Source organism: Chelmon rostratus, chromosome 12, assembly GCF_017976325.1.
Source record: "Chelmon rostratus isolate fCheRos1 chromosome 12, fCheRos1.pri, whole genome shotgun sequence".
NCBI classification, from domain to species: Eukaryota; Metazoa; Chordata; class Actinopteri; order Chaetodontiformes; family Chaetodontidae; genus Chelmon; species Chelmon rostratus.
This window is the reverse complement of record NC_055669.1, coordinates 15,395,571-15,409,531: the sequence shown is the minus strand read 5'-3', so window position 1 is coordinate 15,409,531 and position 13,961 is coordinate 15,395,571. Positions and strand designations below refer to the sequence as shown.

At 45.2% G+C, this 13,961-nt stretch overlaps 1 protein-coding gene across 1 annotated transcript in view; it reads right to left on the bottom strand.

The window, feature by feature from the left end:
- The window catches only part of phlpp1 (PH domain and leucine rich repeat protein phosphatase 1), a 42,202-nt gene that overhangs the window by 14,730 nt on the left and 13,511 nt on the right, over positions 1-13,961 (bottom strand). Inside the window, exons 2-3 of the mRNA XM_041949718.1 lie at positions 1,374-1,570; positions 184-309 (exon numbers count right to left, since the gene is read on the bottom strand). Of these exons, the coding sequence (XP_041805652.1) occupies positions 184-309; positions 1,374-1,570 (323 nt within the window). The remainder of the gene's footprint in view (positions 1-183; positions 310-1,373; positions 1,571-13,961) is intronic.

Sequence of the window (13,961 nt, the reverse complement as noted above, 5' to 3'; positions counted from 1 at the left end):
AAATATGTGCAGTTGTCTCCCACTCTCGTGGTGGGAGTAGCGTCGCATTTTCATGCTTCCACCTTGCAGTCACACATGTGCTGATATACAGTGCATCGCCGCTGACCTGTAAATAGTGCCTGGGAGCATATGCTTTCTTTCCCTAAACTCCAACACACACACACACACACACACACGCAGTACCTTAGCAGCGTGTCTGTGCCAGCGTAGGTGCTCCGTGAAGCTGTCAAAGCTGACGTAGTAGGTTTGACTCTGAGGCCCCGCCGAGCTGAAGGCCAAGCAGTGATTGTGCTTCTTCACCTCCTCCACCTGCAGCAGGACACACACACAGGAGTGACACTACAGTCTGAAAAACTGACACCCCTGACCACTCACCCGTCTGTAGAGTTAAAGTAAAAAGGAAACAGAGAGGAGTAGCTGCCACATGGACACATGTCTCCACAGATTAGCTGTTACTCCAAACTGCTTCCGCTGAAGGAAATAAGATGCTTAACGGCTGCGGGGTGGACAAATTCAGTCAACCGGAAGCACACTCATAAAAATATATAAACCACGCATGATGATTTAATGAACACGTGTGTGTGATATGAGCGAGAGTGAATGTATGTGAAATTGGCTTTTGAGACACGCAGAGTCAAAAGCACGTGGTCTCTGTGAATGAGTGGCTGACTAGTTATGGTGTTGGAATAGAACACTGGCACGCAAGAACTCGCCACACACAGGCACATGCAGAGGCAGCGTACGGGTGAATGGCTGACTCGAGGTCATGTGTTGTGTGTTAAATGTTGATAAACTGGGTGTGGCGGAGTTCGGAGCGCCTTTTGTGTCAGGCCGACGGCTAGAGAGGGCTTTCGGGAGAGCGCTGAGAGCTCATTCGCTGCAGATACACAGATCCATAAACCAATAAACGGATCAAGGCCATTTTTCAGGAAGGCACTTGGAAAAAGTACAGAGAGAAATGAGGCTGCTTGAATGTTATGGTGTTCCATTACGCTAGACATTACAACACGTCTTGAGTCCAGATTAGAAATGGACAAAAACATCCCCGAAGAGTGCGGAAAACATTTTGAATATTAAAAAGCAGGCTGCCACCATTTCTGTGCAACCTTGAGCTAAAATGAACAGGAAGCAGTGCAGGATGTCACACTGAAGGACAAACAGTTGCTGAAGGTGAAATGTCATCAAGAGCAAACTTCACTGCGCAGGGACGTTCGCGGAAAGTAATGAGACTTTGTCAGGTCGCTCTCTGGCGATGTGACATTGAGAGTTTATGATCCAAAATGTAAATGGCATACGGTAACATCAGCATAAAAGACCAGGATGAGAACAATAAAAGGTGATGTGGAGCCAGCTGTGGCGTGACTTGAACGTACTTTTCCCCCGATGAGCGGCAGGATGTGCATCTTTCCCGTCTGGCTCTCCTTGACAGAGGAGACGATGAGGCAGGTGCCGCACAGGATGACCTGCCGCCTGGTCCAGCGGTTGACCGGCAGCTGGAGCTTCCCTTTCCGAACGTTGTATGTCCCTGATAGCTGGACCCGCTCTGAGCTCTCGATGCTTTGGGGCTTCCCTGGAACAGAGAAAGAGGGATTATATGCAATTATACTGTCAAACTTGACACAAATGCTAACGCTAAAATCAGCATGCGTCATCCTCTGGAGACAATGCATGTGTGTACGTAATTTCATGACAATCCAACCAATAGCTGTTGCGATATTTCCTTCTGGAGAGCCGCTAGCGTGGCTAAAAACGCTGGCTGATCTGTAACAGTGGTTAGCAGGAGAGATCTCACCACAATAGCACCACAATGCAGGGTTAGCATAAGATCTAAACACATTCAGCACAACTGTCAGCCTTGGATGTCCTGCTTTGCACATGCAATTGAATAGGCTGGATTTGCATTCAGTGCAGCTCCACATTAATAGAGTCTGAAATTCAATACCAGGTGCACCTCTTCTAAATTATGCTCTTACAATTTCTGAGCTGCCTTTATTCATTTCTCCCCATCTGTCTACCTCTCCTCCATGCACTGTTCTCTTGCTTCACTGCCAGCCTGCCAAACCTGACAGTCAGGCTGCTTATCAGGCGTTGTGTCAGCCAGGCTGTCTTATCGTTCTGTCTAAACATCCACCTGCTTTCTGTCTACCTCCACCTCCGCAAAAAACCTCCCCGGGCTGCCTTGCTCTGTCCTCCTCCCCCCCTCGCCGTTTCTCTTCGATCTGTCCAGCTGCCCGGCCTTCGGGTTCCCCGTTCTATCTTTACGTTTTTTCTGCTCGCTGAAAAAAACATTCGGCCGAGATTGGTGGAAGCTTTCCTTTCCGAGCGACAGATGGCCTTCGAGAATGTCTCACGTCCCGTGGCCTACTGTAAACTAGCTGCATCCATCTTGAACTGTCTCTTTCACACATTTTTCACTTCACTCCAAACACACAGGGCGAAGCAGAGGGGGGTGGCAGAGGTGAGTTAAAGAGAGGAAGAAAGAGTCAGTAGGGTAGGCAAGTGCAAACTTGCACACGGTCTCATGGCTTTAAATAATTCAGGCCTTTCACATGCCGACTGTATCGCGGTGGATTACTGTACTGCTCACGCTCGGCAGAGTTTAATAACGCTCTGAAAGAGGTCTGCTTACTTAAGCTGATGTGGCTGAACGTGAGGTCATGACAGTGCATACATATTTTATTCCAATGACTGCCGCGAGCATACACCCCGCTGAATTCAACTACTCCAACATGCAGAGTTTCATACAAACTGAAATCTTCATGTTGAGCCCTGACCATCCCTCTGTGCCACGAGCTAATCACAGCAGAATCAGTAGGTTGGTTTGCAAAAGGATATTTGCTCTGACTGAACGCTGCGTAACATAACAACACTATTGTTAAATGCTGATCATGAGTCATGTTTGACTACAAGGCAGAGCTGTCTTGGTCTGCTCCGACAGCAGAGACGATCATAGGCAGAGTGAATGCAGAAGAGCACGAGCCTGTGAACGACTGAACAACGTGCAACAATGCCGCTGTCTTACTAATTCAATTTTCTGAGGAGGAGTGAGAATGCGACCCTGTAGATCAGAAACTCACACATGTTAGTCACACGTGTCAGACCTTCCCGACAGCATGCATAACATCATGCAGCTATGTAGCATTAATATTTATTCCATGATGAACCGCAAACTCCAGAAATTGCTCTTGCTATTATGCAAAAACAAAAAAAAACAATAAAGCAAAAGTAAAATCCATTTGTGTTTAAACTGCTGTAACACCAGTGGGTGGTTCTGGGGAAAAAGATATGTGTCTTACTCCATTAAGTGAAGGACTATTTATAAACCTGCCTCCAGGCAATGCCAACTTAAATATGTTCCTACAATAGCAAAAGCAGTTCACACTGTGCACAAAGCAGTGGAGCTATCCATAATATACTGTGTAGGGCAATTTAGGTAGCATAAAAGCACACCTCTTTTTCGTGATTTCTCTCTGTGCTCTGGCAGTCTGCCTCGACACAGCAGTGATCAAAAGCTGGCGATCATACGGTAGAGATAAATATGTTTTAATGAGCTATCAGGACATGAAAGACGTCTGTAATGGTCCAAATTCTCAATCTAATGATGTACTTACTGCTGAAATTCAATTTGGCATTACTGTACATTATTCGCAAAGTCACTGTTTTACCTATAAGGCCTTCAAATCCTCACAGACATCTTAAGCTATTGTGATGACATACACAAGGAACAAATTGTTATTGCCCCGCCTCCGTCATCCTTCTCTAAACTGGGACAGAGAAATATCTCTGTGCCTCGCAAAAAAACGTTTGGTTAACACATTTTGGCATTTCCAAATTACGACTTATATCAGAACTGAGGGCGTGACATTTAAAGGGCCATAAACAGTCGTCAAACACTTAGACATCATCTCTCTGAAAAAATGGATCTGTTGAACTCTCTGAGAATGAAACATAAGTGAAAATCAACATCCAATGCCTCCAAACGGCCCCTCCTCCGTGCCTGCTCCCCTCCACTGTTGAGCTCCACGCTCATTTACTTCCACAAACAAGTGGAGTGTGCAGGGAGTGAACCAACCCGCAGGTTTTATCTGTCTTTAAAGGGTCATCATTACTGTCCACTCCACATGAAATGCTATTAAATGACCGGCCATTTGTATTGCTGTGAGTGTGTGTGCACTCGTGTGTGGTACAGCTGCAGGCTGGGAGCAAAATGCCAGATGTTTTGAGGAATATTTTCTAGGAAAGAAGGGACGGTGGAGGAATTGGCCTCAAGAAAATGTTGATTTTTTTGAACAGCCTGGATCTTATTTTCATAGTTTTGACCATAATTTCTATTGAATGTAGCAAAATTTCCTGCATCAACTGCATTACTGAATGAGGAAGACTTAGCATGATAAGGCTTTAAAATGAAGAGCACGAGGCAACCACACAATCACGCATTTTCACACAGTTTAACCAAATCTAAATCGTGCTGCCTCACTCACTTATTTGGAAGTTAAACTGTCAAAAGCGCATCGCTGGGCCAACTCCTGCTATAAATTTGAACCAGTGCACACAGCTGAACAAACACACAGCTTTACAAGACAACGGAGGAATACAACAGGTGTCCGCATTCATTTTCACTTCCAAATAAGTGGTTTAGATCAGTGAGCTAAATTGGGAACGTGGGGAAGGAAAGATAAGGAAGAAGAGATAAGGAAGCAAATTGAAGATATGATTTTTAAAGGGAAGTATTTACTTGCATGCACCTAAAAAACACAACACATGACTTTAACAGAAATACACTAAAACTATCATGCTGCTTTTATGCTGCGACTAATATTAATGTATCTGTGTATCTGGACTGCAACAATTATTTTCATTGCTGGAAAATGGTGTAAAAGATTGTCTTTCCAAAAGCCTGAGATGTCTTGTTTTGTCCACAATTCAGTTTACTGTCATAGAGGATTTAAAAAAACAGAAAATATTCACATATAAGAAGCTAGAATCAAAGAATTGTAATTTTTCCTGGGAAAAATGACTCAAAGCCATAAATCAATTATCAGAATACCTGGCAATTACTATAATGGTTGACAACTAATCAATTAATCGTTGCTGCTGTAGTATCTGCTCTAAATTTAAATAAAAGAGGGGTAAAATGGATGCAGCATGACAGGTGCACCTAAATCTTAAAATCCAGGTTATCGCCAAAAAGAGCCATTGTCCAATAATTTCATTCAAAGTCTTGTGCCATCTTGCTAACAGAGAGGCAAACTGAGCGGTGTGACTTGAACAGACTGGTTACCCCCTTTCAATTTCGCCAGCTGGCCGAGGTAACCAGCAGGCACATATTTTCATGACTGAGTTAGGAAGGGGGTATGCGTTGCATTAGACAAATTATTCACAAGCTTTTAGCCTCAATATGTCACATGGGCATATTCCTACTATTTTTAGGCCCCCCCCCCCCCGAACGTTGATGGACCAGAACCAGCAAGAGACTGTGCAGAGGGAGAACAATGCAGACAGCTTGAGTGGGCTGCGTTTGTGATGAGAGAAGTTTTGAGAGCCTCTCCTGTGTGGATGTTCGCCGTTTTACAACCGTCTCACATGGATGTGGGATGGCTCGGATGGAGGCAGACGTTTCAGTCTGGCCATGGGAATGCACGGTGGAGGAAGCAGGGAGATGGGTGGGACTCCCACGTGAGCATCCTGTTTACGGGGGTGGGCCAGGGGAAAGCAGGATCTCTTGGTAGCCCTCCAATAGGGGAAGGAAATTATAAGAGACAGTCGCTAAATTGCAAATACTCTGACTGCAGGCCACCTACACTAGAAATATTTTTGAGCAGGGATGATGTTAGTCATGGTGGTCATCCCATAATCTATCTGGGCGATGCATAAGATGTGAGTTTAAAAATAACAGACAGGCCCTGCAAGGTGGGTGTGTGCAGAAGTTACAGTCTATTCCTAGACCTGCTGTATGTGGGAGCAGGACTACTACAGTGTGTGTGTGTTGGTTACTGGAGATGGCTTCCTTCCTTCTCCCCGTGCTCAGGAAAAGAGTGTTTCCCTACTGGCTATTCCTGCAGAAACTTCAAGGCACAATCAGTGAATCAAACGTAAACACACGGGGAGCCCCAGCGCCAAAAATACACCAGCTCAAAATTAGAACCCGCTGTAAAAGGTTTGCTTACGTTGGGAATGTCTCCAAATATTATAGTGAAACATGATTAGTGTGTGTATCTTAATCAGTTTAATTTATTCCACTATATAATCCACTCAGTGTGAATGCAGCTTTCCAGGGAGTCCTCGCTGTATATATTAAAAACAGACAATAAATCAAATGAAACACATTTAACAGTATTGAACGCTCTCTGTAGATCAAGTGCACAAGCATCCAGGCTGGTGTGTTCCTGTGTAGTCTTGTCTAACTGATTCTAAAAAGCGGCGTTACAATAATGGCAGACGCTCTTGAACGCAGCACCTCTGGCTGCAGGAAATTGCAGTAGACGTGGATCCCACCTCTCAGACGCCACCGATGAGCTCACAAGGCCTGTAAACATATGAACTAGCATCTTCGGAGCAAGCGTTCGCATGCAAAGGCAACTTATTTGAATTCATGCCACCACGAGCCTTGCTTCCTACTGATAAACTTCATCACCATTTGCATTGAGAGGGAAACTTTCAAAATGATGCATCCTAGAAACTATTTCCTTTCAACAGTTTATCTTTTGGCGGCACGCTGGCACTGTGCATTTCCAGCTCCATCCAGGACTTAAAGCCCGTGAAACACGCATTACAGATGCAGAACGAGCATGCAGATGTGACAACGGCTTTAACTTCAACTCTGAATATTGATACAGTATGTATTTGTAAAGTATATACGGTGTATTTTTGCACGTCAGCCACAAACAACTCCTGGTTGCTTACTGGCAGTATTCAGAGCTAATGTTTCCACTGACAGGCTACAAAGCTGCCTCCCAGACGCCCTGCTGCCCTCGTTATCCATCACAGTTAGCGATCAGCACCGAAGGCCGACCTCCCTCCATCCATCTCCCACTTAACAGATCAACACTTCTTTCTTCTGGCTCTTCTCGGTAATAACAAGGACACATCCCTGGTTAATCATCCTGCCCCGCTAAATGCAAGCCGACATCAGCACACCTCCACTGCAGGACCGGGCACGCCGTACCGTAGGGCATCGATGACCCACATAAGTCACGGCGGCGCGCAAGCATGCGTAGACACACACTTGCTTGTTCTATAGGCGGTGACAGCTGTGATGTTCCGGATGGCAAGACTCTGGGACTTAATATAAATGCTTCTAAGCCTATACCGCTCTCCTATATCTCCAGCATTTTTTTTCCTGCTTCTTTTGAAATGCATCTCAACTGAAGCATCTCATTACTGGGAAGCGCGTATAAAAAATTCATATGAGACAGGAGTTATTAACTTATAAAGAGCAAAGCAGAGTTGAGGAAAGTTGGGGGAGAATGGATATAGAAACTGATGTAAGACAGAGCGATGCCAGCTGTTACTCTGCGACACAAATAGCTGCACTGTCCTTCTGTTACAACACACACACGCACATGCAACGTCAAAATGCATCTACATAAAGGTGTGTTTGCAGGCCCGGCGCTACCCACATCTGATCAGCTATGCCTCTTTGCCCAAATCGCTCCACCTCTTTATTTGTTCCTCCACCTCTCCTTTCTCTCTCTCTCTCTCTCGTTCTCTCTGAGGTGATTACTCAGATCCAAAGCGACAGGCCGTGTTAAGCCAACTGCCTGCTCAGGCAGCGGTCGACGAGCCTCGCTGGAAGGTGGCAAAGGCCATCGCGGGTGATGGGCCGCTCGCCGCACTCTCCTCCGTGCTCCACATCTTTCTTCGCATCACGCTCTCCCTCTCTGCACCTTTTGCAACGATGCACGTGTTGAACTGTGAAGGTGCGGGCGGCGAAAAAACTCGCAGCGGCGGTTTTCACAGAGGGCCGTTTAAAACCCCGACACTTTCACAGCTTTCTGAGATGAGTGATCCTTAATTAGTAGCTTCTTAATGCCTAGGAACGTCCTCTTTAAAAGTTCCCAGATGTTCTCACCCAAACGGTCCACAGAGATAGAGGTAGAAGGGGCTGCCTCCCCCTCTGGGACCGAGGAGGTGTTGATGTGTGAAATGTGTCAAGCTGTCCTTTGTGTAAAAGTGATAAGAAGATGAGGTACGTGTTTGCATGGGAAATAAGTGAGATGCTCATGCATTATCGCTGTGCGGCACAGCATTTGCACATCCCCATATATGTCCTCACTTTGAATCATGTTCAGCATAATTATGCTGTGTTTGCTGTGTTCTCCTCACTTTCTAAAAAGCACAGATGCAGCATTTCGTTGAGGGCTTTTAATATTTTGACTGTCAGGGAGGTTAAGAGTCCAGCAGTCAAAACATCAAACCAGGACGAGCTGCAGAGGACTTGAGCGGCTTTATTTTGTTTCAGGTAGTTTTCTGCCACACTAGAGCAGCACGGCTTCAGGGATGGCAATGTCGGTTGCTCAGCTGGTTCACCACTTTGGTCCTTGGAACACTATTGATGAAATTTTGGACATTTATGATTTTTTTCTGTATCACCACAATGAGGTTAACATTTCTGGTTTTGAGTAAAACGTCTCAACAGCTTTGGTACAGACATTCACATCACCCTCCTCTTGCAGCATCATCACACCAACATTTTACATATAGTTTGGCTAAGAACAAATACCTGCAACACTATTTTCCATCAGTCTCGGCCGTACTTTGTGTTTAGAGCAAACTAGAAAGCGTTAGCATGCAAACTCGCTAACACGATAAACATTAGACGGGCTAAGCATCAACATGTAAGTATTTAGCCCGAGAGCCCTGCTGGGCCTCAAAGAGCCACCCAGCATGCCTGTAGACTCTTAGTCTTGTTTTAGTGGCACTTGTTGTTCCAGTCTTGTCCAAAGGTGCTGACTGATAGACATTACCAGCAGAAACTGAAACTAATCTAAAGCATCTATTGTCAGTGCTTGGCAGTACTTTGGATTATTCTGTTGGACAACTTTCTGGGTTTTACTTCGCAGCATTCAGACAAAACAACCTTGACCTGGCCAAATAACGCAAACTCAAGAGTGCAGTCAACAGTAAAATCCTGATAAAACTGTAAACTCTGCGGTGTTTGGACAGCACCACAAGCAGCTGATTAGCTGGATGAGTGTTTATTTGATCATCCATGTTGCAGCTTGCTTTCATTATCCTCTTTTATTAATAAAACAATTAAACATGATTAAATTGTTATGCATTTTAGATGTGTTCAGACACACTTGAACAGAATTACAATACAGAATATTAATTATATGGAATGTATTAAAACAACATCTAGCCCATAATTCCAGATCGGAGACCGGCTGTGTGTGCGTGCATTTATTTTTTTGTTCTCTAGAGTGCTGAGGAATGCCTCCAATCCCTCTAGGAGAAACTGAGTGACACTGCTTTGTGCTCCTGTCTATTGTCAGACACTGAACATCCTTCAGCCTAAACAGCTCAGTCGGGGTGACGTTTCTTCTTCTTCTCTTTCCCTCCCCTCATCCGCCCTCCTCTCTGCGGGCGATGTAGCATTCGCGAGCGGAGCCAGCGAGACAAGGGGCTCGGGGAAAATATGTTGCCGGGGCGCGGATGACCATGAGATGCCCCTCTATCCCCGGGGAGAGCGCGGAGTGGATAATTAATAGTTTGATGGATGCCCTCAAATTGTGATAGCTCATCTCTCTTAAGCATGTCACCAGGAAGGACACAATCAGACAGAAACACACACACACACACACACACACACACACACACACACACACACACACACACACACACACACACACTGACACGACACAAAACCTCCTCTCTCAGTCCAGTGAAACACATCCTGAATCCAAATGAGGTCACAGCCTGCAATATCTTCCCCATCAAACCATTATTACCCTTTGCCCCTGGGGAGAAGGGAACTAAACAGCCCTCTGCTATTAAAGGCATTGTACAAGTCCAGTTATCAGGTCAATGCATTACCATCCACCACCTGTAGGAGCAGTGTGGGGATGCATTACAACAGCGGGATGACTTGAGGGAGGATTTGTAGTGTGCTCTGTAATGCTCAATTATCTTTTCTATTTTTTTTTTTTTTTTTTTACTTGACCCACTTGCACACTCGGTTGCACTTCTGCATTTTTAATTTCTAACATTTTCTCCGTGCACAGCAGCAAATACGCACTATACATCACATCTTCCCATATCGGGTCACGTTAACCTGATGCAATCTGCGTTTATGGGCATAAGTAGAAACAGATGCAAACAATGTGTAAATGTGCAATCATAACTCACTCGCCTGACAGCTGGAATGAGGAACTACAATAAGAGAGAGCACCCGATAAGAGGTTAATAAATCAGGTTGTGCAGCTATGAATTTTTAAATAAATGGCTTATGTGGTCTTAAGTGAAAGAAATTACAGCATTTTCCATCCGCTGCACCGTCCTTCACACCACCCGCTGCACTGCAAACATGCTTCATCATGTAATTCAATCAATAGCAACTATAAATAGACACATAGGCAGCAGACGGAGAAGGGAATCACGTTATGGATGCTTCGAATCGCAGGTGTTGGCATTGGTGTGTGAAAAAAGACGATTTTCCCCAGTGATTCCCTCCGTCGGTGGAAGGGTTGGATGCTGACGTACATACAGTAGATGTGTGCTCCCTCTCTCCTTTCCCCCTCTCTTCCCAGCTCCACTCCTGCTGCTGTTATGTAATGAGTGTGTGTTACGAAACCTTACATTGGAAAACACGAGCCCACTGATCAGCTAGCTCAGAGCGCACAAACACACATACGCACACACACAAGGTCTGGGGATTGTTTTCACCCCCATGTTTGTGTGAGAGCGAATGCAAATGTTGTTACCGTAGTGGACAAAAGTGTCTGTATTTTCTCATGCATACCATATATGTGTGTATGTGTGTGTGCATATGTGTGCACATGTGTGCATAGAAAATTAATTGAATACATGGGTTTAAATCTGAGTGTGACTGTGAGGCTGTGAAAGTGTGCAGCGCTCCCAAATGAATTATTTAGTGTGCTCGTGGGTGAGCCTGTATATAAAATACATAAATAAAAGCGAAGAAAAATGAGGGTCCATACAGTGGAATGTGATGCATGAATACACGCATGAATACTGGGAGCAACGTTGGTGCAGAAAGGAGTGGGGCAAAAGAGAGGGGGATGGACACAAGGAGAGGTTTATAGGAAGGAAAGAAATTAGAAAACAAGATGAGGCCAAACAGGTATGGCAAAGATGGAGAAGGAAAAAATACTGTACACACACATAAATACATGGATAAACAGACAGAGAGGGAATTGGCTACGGGCGTATCCTGTCACCTCAGGCAGGGAGACTGACGAGAGGAAAAGCGCTGTCAGGCGAGGTGAGCTCATTCCAAGTCAGCTGTACAGGTCTGACTCCAAAAAAACTGGGACGCTGCTTAAAATATAAATAAAGGAGAAGGCAATACTCAACCGACAATGGTTTTCCTCATCAGCTTCACTGATCTTTTAAAAATATCTGCTTATTCTCAATTTGATGCAGCAACACGTTTCAAACAACAAAAGACTGTGGAACGCTCCAAAAACACCTGTTTGGAACATTTCACAGGTAAACAGGTTGATTGGTAACAGGTGATAGTATCATGATTGGGTATAAAAGGAGCATCCTGGAAAGGCTCAGTCGTTCACCATCGAGGATGGAGCGAGGTTCACCACTTTGTGAACACATAACTGTATAAAGGATATTACTGCATGGGCTCAGGAACACTTTGATAAACCGCTGTCTGTCAACACAGTTAGTTTGCTAACGATTGCACTCGGTTGTTATTTATTTATTCATTTAGCATCCAAACTTTGCTGGAATCGGGATTTCAAATTTATATTAAGACCGCCACAAGACAACATGCTCTAACCCAGACCCCCTTATGCTGAGAAAATTGAATGTTTTTAATTGCATCAAATCATGCATGAACGTATACTAAAGGATAATTACAGGCCATCATTTTTACCAATTATGATAATGTATGTAATCTGTGTGAATGCACAGTCACAGCATAGACAACAGGTCAAAGATGCACCAAGAACGCAGTCTGTGAACTATGATAGGTGATTACAACCAACAGCGCTGGTGTTAGTTTTACTGTTTGCCTTTGCTTCTCCTACAAATGAATCTGGCTAACCTGTGGGTTTGCTTAAAGTTGTAATCCTTAAAATTCTTATCGCATCAAATCCACCGGTTGATAAGATGTCTGGTGGAGAAGCGGCAAGGTCTATTTACTGAGGCCGGGGAAGCGAGCAAGCTTTCTAACAATAGCTTGCATCACAGAGGGCCAGGCTGATTTAAAGCAATGATCACGTTCTTCCCTTTCCTTAAGGTTAACAGCTGAGAAAAGACTGATGTCTCGCTCACTTCCAGCGAGCACCTAATATCGTGCCAGCAAAAGGTCAGATGCATTCTCCATCAGAGCCCTCCGAGTGTTTATGTAATGCCGTTTTCGCGTAGATTGACTCAAAATGCATGATAAACATGTTCATCGGGGCGGAAGGGAGCGGCTATTCCATGTTGGGGAATAATGAATTACCAGCAGGTCATGAATGCGTGAGAAACAAATGGGAAGGCTGTGCTTTCACGCACAAAACGAAGCGAGCCTGCACACGTGTGAACTGAGTTAATGTTGTGTGATAGTAAACTGGCAGGAGAGCCAGCGTTACGCTGTTATGTAACGCGTCTCTGTCTTGCTTGCGCGCACACACACACACACAGGTTATGCACGGTGAGGTTATGATTATGTGTGCATATTTTAATGTTTCTGAGGGCAAAGAAGGTCTCAGCTGAACTGAAATGTATTGTTTTTTCTACTTATCCTCCTTCTGAAAGAATATGTCAGGCTTCAGTATCTCCAGATGTCAGCCGTGCTCTAACTCTGCCTACTTTCTTCTGTTCAGATTTAAATTGTAAGTGGTTTTATGTGTCGGCCCTGGCAAGGAATCACCATTTCTAGCTCGGCTTACTCCCGACCTGACCTCTCTTTACTTCACACCACAAAGCCCCTGCCCTCTTTTGAAACGTGTCAGCACGGAGTCCATCCTGCTTAAGTGTCCTCGGGCAGCGCACAGAGGCTCAGGCTTGCCGATAATTCTCTCTGGCCTGCCCAAAGAGGAAGAGAAGTGAAACGAGAACTTCCAGAAAGAGATAGATAATGTGGTACATTAATATTAGAGTCCCGTTCAGCCCTCCTCGGCATCCAGAGCTTCCTCTCCCGGCCCCAGGCTGGCACGCCCACGCCCCGGCCCCACCCACAGCCCTCCACATGCCAGCGGTCCCTGCAGTGTGTCCTCAGCACAGCCTGTGCCATCACGCTCAAGGATACGCTGTTGACAGCTACGGGTCACTGCAGTCCAGGCACAGGGTGGCACACACTCATGAATGATGCAGCACTCGCCGTCAGTTCTACAGCTCTCTCGCTAACACATGAGGACACATAATCAGGCGATGCATGCACAACGGCACAAAAGCGGGCCGCGGCGCATAGTGAAGACGCAATTAAGGCGAATCTAAGAGGCCAGCGAACAATGTATGACAATGCTGAGATAGTTTTCTGCCCGGAGGAGCTTTTAACAAGGTATGAACTGAGACATAAACAATATATCCCCACTATGAGCTCTATGATGCTGAGCACCATTCTTGTTTTCATGGATCACTGCAGCTCCAGTTTAATGCCGAAACGATGAGTCGATTAATCGATCTGTGGATCAACAAAAAACTAACCGAGAACACTTTTGCTTACTGTTTGTTAAAGGGTGACTCAAGTGATTTTTGTATTGTGCTTCCATGAAGCTGGGGCACTTGCAAGAAGAGTACAGGCCCAGATATCTTCACTTTCAGTTCCTGCTACTGAT